At 41.2% G+C, this 7,234-nt stretch overlaps 1 protein-coding gene across 1 annotated transcript; it reads right to left on the bottom strand.

Annotated features, from left to right (window-relative positions):
- Positions 1–4,594: 4,594 nt before the first annotated feature.
- Positions 4,595–5,719, bottom strand: LOC104446934 (F-box protein CPR1). Its single transcript, XM_039313712.1, has one exon. It carries the CDS (start codon positions 5,717–5,719, stop codon positions 4,595–4,597), a length of 1,125 nt encoding a protein of 374 aa, XP_039169646.1.
- Between the last annotated feature and the right edge of the window lie 1,515 nt (positions 5,720–7,234).

Raw genomic sequence — 7,234 nt, 5'->3', positions numbered from 1 at the left:
TAGAACTATTTTAAATAAATTTTCCCGAAGCAATTATATGCTATTTTAAAGCTTATCAGATGCCATACTTGATCATGAATATGTTCTGTGATGAAGAATTATCTCGGAAAAGTTACTTGCAAATAAATCTTTTCCAGGTAAACTATTGCAAACTTGATTGGCCGCTAGCTCAGGTAAACAATTGATTTCTTGGGCTCAAACTTACTTGTGTAGTCCCACTTGAGCTTATTTAGACCCGATTGTTGAATGGAATATATGGAGATTATTAATATTTTCGGACAAGCTTGAATAACGAATTTCAAGCTCGAGATCCGGCTGGAATCGTCCATTGATCAGGTCTACAAAAGCATTCCGAGATAAGCAAGCCCCGTCATCTTAGCCTCGTAGATGTATTAGATGTCCAAAATTCCGTACGTATATTTGAACTTGCGATCCACTGTATAGCCGCCACACTGCATTTGAAAGGGACACGTGTCGCACGACCGGAAGCCAAAAACTTAGTCGAGCGGAAAGAACCCCAAATTGGAGGCTCGACTTCCCGTTTCTCCATTTGATCATCGACCCCGCACGGTGAAGAAGCAATCGCAGACCTCGCCATCGTCCTCCACTTCTCCTTGGTGCGACACCCCTAGGCGATGACGCTGATCAGTGATCACATAAGCACCTAGCCTAGGACCAACCCGCACAGTGCTGGTGGAGACTCAGTGATCCCTTACTCTTTGGGTTCAGAGCTCCACAGGGCAATGGTGGAGACTTGCCTCCTAATACACGCCTTCATTGTCATGGCTGAAAAAGAGGGTGAGTGGTGTCGGTTTACCGGCCAGTGAGGGTGGTCTAGCATTGGTTGTTGGTGCGGGTCTTGCGTTGAGCAGGGGCATTTTAATGAGTAGAGACATTGAAGGTGGTGGCTGTGAGCATGGCGGCGGTGGCGGCGGCTCGGTGGTGAACTTAGGTAAGTGATGGTGGTGCTTAGTTTGTATAGGAAGTGTAGATAAAGGACGAAACCTTGGTGGTTGCTTTGCGTTCATGGTTCATGGTTCTTCGTGAGAGAACAGGCTGTTGTTTCGGAAGTAGAAAACAAACGTGGAAGGCGATAAGAGTAGATAGAAGAGAAATATGGTTAATAAAATTGGGCCTATTTTGATCGCAGGAGGAAATGGATTACAAGTTGGGCTTCAAGTGGTTACAAGGAGGGGAATAGATTTAGGGCCTGTTTGTTAAAAAGTATTTACATTTCCACTGGAACAAAAATTTCTGTTCTTTTGTTCTGGAAACAAAAAAGAACGAAACGTATTTAGTAAAACTTTTGTTCCTGAGAATGATTTGGAATAGAAATAAGAAGTAAAAAAAGTAGTCTCTTGTTTTCGGGAACAATTCCGAGAATCAATTTTCTCTTTTCTTTCCTTATTCTTCTTTTTGGCCGGTGACGCGAGCCTTGCCGTGGTTGGGCAAGGCTCGGCCTTGTTGGTGGCTGGCGAGGCTTGCTCGGCCAACGATGCCAGGCCACCAAGGCCACTAGTGAGGCTCGGCCTCGCCCAAATCGAGCGAGGCCGAGCCTCGCGGTGGCTGGCGAGGCTCCGCGAGCTCGGCCCGGACCTCGCCCGGCCGGTCGTCGGTCGTCGCGTGGTCAGCGATCGGCCACAAAGGGGAAGAAGGAAAAAAAGAAAAAAGAAGAAAAAAAGAGAGAATATAATAAAAATATTGAAAAATTAAAAGAAATAACAAAATTATACAAGTTTATTAAACACATTTCTATTCCTAGAATATATATATATATATATATATATATATATATATATATATATATTTAGTTACTAAGCGCATTCTTATACTCGAAATTGTAGGAACAGTAGAAAAAAACTATTTATGTTAAAAAATTGTTCTGGAACAAAATAGTTATCAAACACGCCCTTAGTCTACGGGTTTGTTAACTGGTCATTAGTAATTGACTCTATCTTTTAACTTTCTGAAAAAAAAAAAAAAATCTGTTTGGTAACTTTTTTGTTCTCGAGAACAAATTTATTCTTAAGAATAAATTTGAAAGAGTCAAGAGGTAAAAAGAGTTGCTTTTTTTGTTCATGAGAACAGTTCCAAAATCAAGTCAATTTTTTTTTTCCTCTTTTCTTTTCTTCTTTTTCTCTTCTTTCCTTTTTTCTATTCTTCTTCCTCATTGCTGATCGTCGGCCACTGCTAGTGTGATGTTGGCCTCGCCTTGGCCTAGTGAGGGCGGCCTTGTGCCGGCTCGCCCAGCCACCGGTGAGACTTGGCCTCGCTAGGCCAAGGCGAGGTTGGCCTTGCGTTGAGCCTTGCCCAAAGCAGGTTTGAGTAGGTTTATTTTTGACGAACTTGGACTTGTCTAATTCGGGGAGTTTGGCCTAGATTTAATTTGGATCACTTTGGGTCTAGACAGTTTTGGTAGATTTGGGCTTGGCCTTGTTCAAATGAGTGTGGGCTGGGTTTTTTTTAATGAAATGGGTCTAGGGAGTTTGGGCCTGACACTAGAGGCCCAATTGGTTTATTGGACCTGATTTTGATTACAGCAGGAAATGGATCATAGGGCCCTGCTAGCATGATGGTATGATCATGTTGAATTTTTAATGGTTGCATGTTGATCACAATTTTCACTTTGTGAAATGTGGAAAACCGGATATGGGAATTAAGGGAGGGAGGGTTTTGGGCTTTTATTTTATTTAAGGAATACTGTCACCTTTTTATCCTTCTATCTTTCTCCAAAAATTAATATATCCCTCTATATTTATTTATGTTAAAAGCCGCTTTCAACTTTTAAGAAAATGTCCCATTTAATTCTTTTCTCTTGCTAGTCAATTTCTATCTCCAATTTTTATGTGTCATGTTACAGATCATTCAACAATGCTATATGACGTCGAAGAGATGCCATATTAAACAATATAAATGAAAACAAAACTATGAAAGAGATCGAGTCCATTATAGCTGCCATAGTGTAGGCTCAAATTATAGCTTATGGCAACCGTGGATGTTCAAGCTTAGGTCTATGGACATCATGGGAACTCGAGCTTGTAGCCACGACCACTTAATTTAAGCTTGTAATGGCCATATGTGCAAGATTTTTTTAATTGTGAAGCTTGCGGTGGTCATGTCCACTAGATCTTTTCGAGCCACGAAGCTTGAGGCTACCATGATGCTTGAGCTTTGAGCTAGTGATGGCCATGGCCACTTGAGCTTCAAGTCATGAAGCTCGAGGCCATGGTTACTTGATCTGAGCTCTCAATCATGGTTACTCAATTGGTGATTATGTGAATAGTTACATAATGATAAATTTCGTATTGTTGTGGGTATCTTGTTGGTCTTCTCCACATAAATCATTTTCCTTATTTTGTCTTTATCCCTTGAGGAATTTCACTGTCATCCCAATAATGAAGATATTCCTTCCAAATTTCTCAAATAAACAGGCTAAACAATTTAACCGATTTCTTTGAGAAATTGAAAGGCAAGGAAGGCACGATCTCTTTTTAAAGAGGAAAGGTGCCATTAGAAAATTATTTCTCATTATCATAACAATATCCTAGTAATAATGCCTATGACTGAACTTGATACCCCCGGACCATGTGAACATCCTCCATGTTGAGAAACCGACAAAATTCTCATTAGGTCGCAAAGCATTTCAAGCACCTAATCTCGACTTGTATAAGTGAAGCTCAAGAAAGTTTTCTCATGCCCTTTGCTGAATGCATATCTCTAGAATCCATGTCCAACAGTGAAATGATTGGCCTCGCGGGAGTAAGATGAAATAATGTCGGTCTAGTCATAGCTTCTGCTATAATGCATCGGCTTCGATCTTCCAATATTTTACAAGCTTGTTAAAAGCCTTTCACATCAACCATCAGGAATACTAGTTGTTCGGGGGATGTTGGTGGAAGTGCAATATGCATTTGACATTTCAAATAAGTGCTTCATCATAGCATCATTACGATTTTGGCGTGCGAACATCTACTACGTAATCGATGGATACAGGAGAGTCTCTGATTTGAAGCGTGCGGTCCTCAGCTTGCAGAGTAAGGGGTGGATTTATTGTCTGACAAAGGTATCAGACAACTCAAGAAGAGTTGTTTGCGACGGCCTAATACGATTAGAACTATCGCACACAAGGCTTTCAAGATGCTTGGAGGATCAATGGAGTATTTCTTCACTGGAATATTTAGTTTACAATAATTAAGTTTCTCCAGCAATAAGAACTCGGCTTCTCTCTTTCTACATGCAAGTCGAATTAGTACATAACAATTACTACGGTCGGAGATGGGCATCTGGTTGTCTTTATAGTCGTTGAAGAAAACGTGAATCATGATGCTTGCCATTAATAGAAGTGAATCAAAGCAAATATGAGCTTTCCAAGTATTACATTAACATTCAAACAATATGCTAAAGTTGCCAGCTGTCTTCAGGCACTTTATTCAATTTGCATTTCAAACAGATATGAATATGGCCTATGAAGAAGCAGAAATTACAAGTTGATATAAGTATCTTGGTTCTCATCATTCTTTAATAATTGGCATGAATTAGATTGAGACATCTAATCTTCTTGTCTACAATAGTAAAGCAACACCAAATTTTGTTCCTATGGGAAAACCAGGCTCTCCACCATAGTTACTAGATCAAATCTCCCCAATTTTCGAAGGAGTCGGGTCAGTCCCACACTCGGATCCCACGAAATCAGCTCATGTTGGTACGTTTGCATAAGAAGCTCGCCACTTCTTGTGAAGCCATGAAATCTTGACACTCCTTCATTGAGATCCAAGGTATGCAGCTTAGTCCAAGAATCAGGCACGCCATATTTAGACATAACCCAAATGTAACACTTCTCGTAAGATCGACCTATCAGGTCCCTACGATTAATTAGCAGTGCCAACGAGCTATTAAGTTCTGCTAGGTAAGCACGATTATATGTGATTCCAATGAAACAGCTCTTCGGCAATGCCATTTCGTTGAAGACCTCACCTGCTACCCCAAATGTGATAATTGATCTAAAGGATCGGCGACGGTCCTCATCGACACCCATCGATAGCCAATGCAAATTTCCATTGAAAGAGACCCTCGAAAAGTGGCTCAGCTCGCACTTGAAATTGAATTCAACTGTCTGCCACAAATTTGCACAAAGGCTATATACGTCAACTTTAGGATCTATTTCGCCCAAGTATCTTCCGTATTTATCAGGAAAATAAGTAATCCTAACAACCTTGTAGTCATCAATCCTATCGCTGTATCCAAATCCTAGAACCATATGAGCAGCATACATGTCAACAAACGGATAATCCGGAAGCGAACTTAGAATCGCCTTGTGCTTTCTAGTGAACAAATTCCACAAAAATATCCTTTGAATGCGATCTTCAGCATTAGTCTCAGCAAAACAGATCAATCCATTGCACGAACCCACGACACCATAATAGCCATTTGGGCTAATAAATGGAACTTCAATTTCTGATTGAGAAGCCAGTGTAAGAGACTTTTGTGGATACAGAGAGCTTCTTTGATCGCGAGAAAAGTACCAATCTGTAAGAAGAATATACCAATTTGTGCCACCCAAAGTGGAGTGCTTCAAGTGCATGGCCACGAAGTTCGGATCTTCAATTGTGCAAAGCCACAATTTGGAGACACATTTGAATCTCATGAGAGGCTTCACAGGTAATCTCTTGAGAATTTCGAGGACTATCTCATGAGGGAGGTTGTTCTCCAGCCTCATCATCCTTGGAGCTAAGCGAATCAAAAAAGATCTAAACCAAAGTTGATTCTGATCGGATGAAGAGTAGTAGTTTTTGTGAGATCTAAATGTTCTAATCTCTAGAAAGAGGATTAAACATTGCTCACCATAGTTAGTCTTTATGTTGTCCGTCAGGTTCAATTTTGTAACCCTAGACTTCTTATATATTGATCTTTAAAGGGAAACAAATCTCAAAGTTTGAAGAAAGGGAAAGAAATCTCAATGTCAGAGCAGAATTTAGTTGTGTTAGAATTATAGCGAAAGCAGATCTTTTCATCCATTTATGTCTCGTGGCTGTCTGAGGCAAGCTTGAAGGCCACACAAAGACCTCCTAGAGCCATTTTCTAGTGATCACATTGGTGATTTGCACGGTCTTTAACCACGAGGGCCAGGTGAAATTTCACACCATATTTCCAATTCAATTTGCACGTGCGAGCTGAATTCTCTCGTCTTGTCGAGATTTCTCTCTATCAGTGGGGTAGAGTTCTTCTTCTCTTGTAATCTGTTTTCTTCCTTAGTCTCGCTCATCTTGCGGTAGCCATGCAAGCTGCAATTCCTCATCATCTTCCTTTCTTCTTCCATCCTAGGCTCTATCTAGCGTACCCCCATTCCACACCTTAACCCAGTCTCCCCTCAGTGTCTACTTGCAGCATCTCTTTCCTCCTGCCTTACGGGATTTAGTTTTCTCCTCTGCATGTCGCAATTTTCTTCTTTTAAGACCTTGATCTTCTAAGGCGACATCCCCACTCTTGTAATGGCCTGCGATGAGGATCCTGATGCATATCGAGTTGCAGCCCTCTGTCAAAAATTGGGCGATTATGTTCTGAAAAGGAAATTGGCGAATGGCATGTTGAACCCGCACTGAAGCAGTTGAGGAGTGCAAGTTAACGTTAATCGGTAAAGTCCCTTCCAATCCTTCCTTTAATTTCCAAGCCTTTCAATCGGTCTTGAAGAGGGCATGGAGGTCGGAGCAAGTTGATATACTGCAGAGAGAAGCGGGCATTTATTTAGCCAAATTCCGGTCTCAATCTGAAAAATAGAGAATCTTAGAAACAGGACCTTGGCAATTTGCAGGACATCTCATTAATTTTAAACCTTGGGTAGCTAACACCCTCTTCACATTTTGATTTCTCTACCTGTACGTTCTGGGTCCAGGTGATTGGTCTACCCTTAGAATGTTGTACGGATGATATGATTCGCAAGGCAGTCAGTACGGTTGGTGATGTTCTGCAAGTAAAATCGGATTTTGTCACTGGTTCCACTCTGAGAGCAGGCCGAGCAAGAGTAGAGCTGTCTTTATCTGAACCGTTGAAGGTAGGTAGACTAATTAAATTCAAAAAGCAAACTCTTTGTCTGGATTTCAGGTATGAACGGTTACCTCACTATTGTTACTCCTATGGCCGCTTGGGCCATTATACCGACTCCTGTCCGTCAGTACCTTTCGAGGAGAATATGATGGTTGACTCTGGGAAAACTCCTTATGGCCCCTGGTTAAAAGTA

This window comes from Eucalyptus grandis, chromosome 5, assembly GCF_016545825.1.
Source record: "Eucalyptus grandis isolate ANBG69807.140 chromosome 5, ASM1654582v1, whole genome shotgun sequence".
NCBI classification, from domain to species: domain Eukaryota; kingdom Viridiplantae; phylum Streptophyta; class Magnoliopsida; order Myrtales; family Myrtaceae; genus Eucalyptus; species Eucalyptus grandis.
Note: the sequence above shows the minus strand (reverse complement) of the source record. Positions and strands in the feature narration are given on the sequence as shown.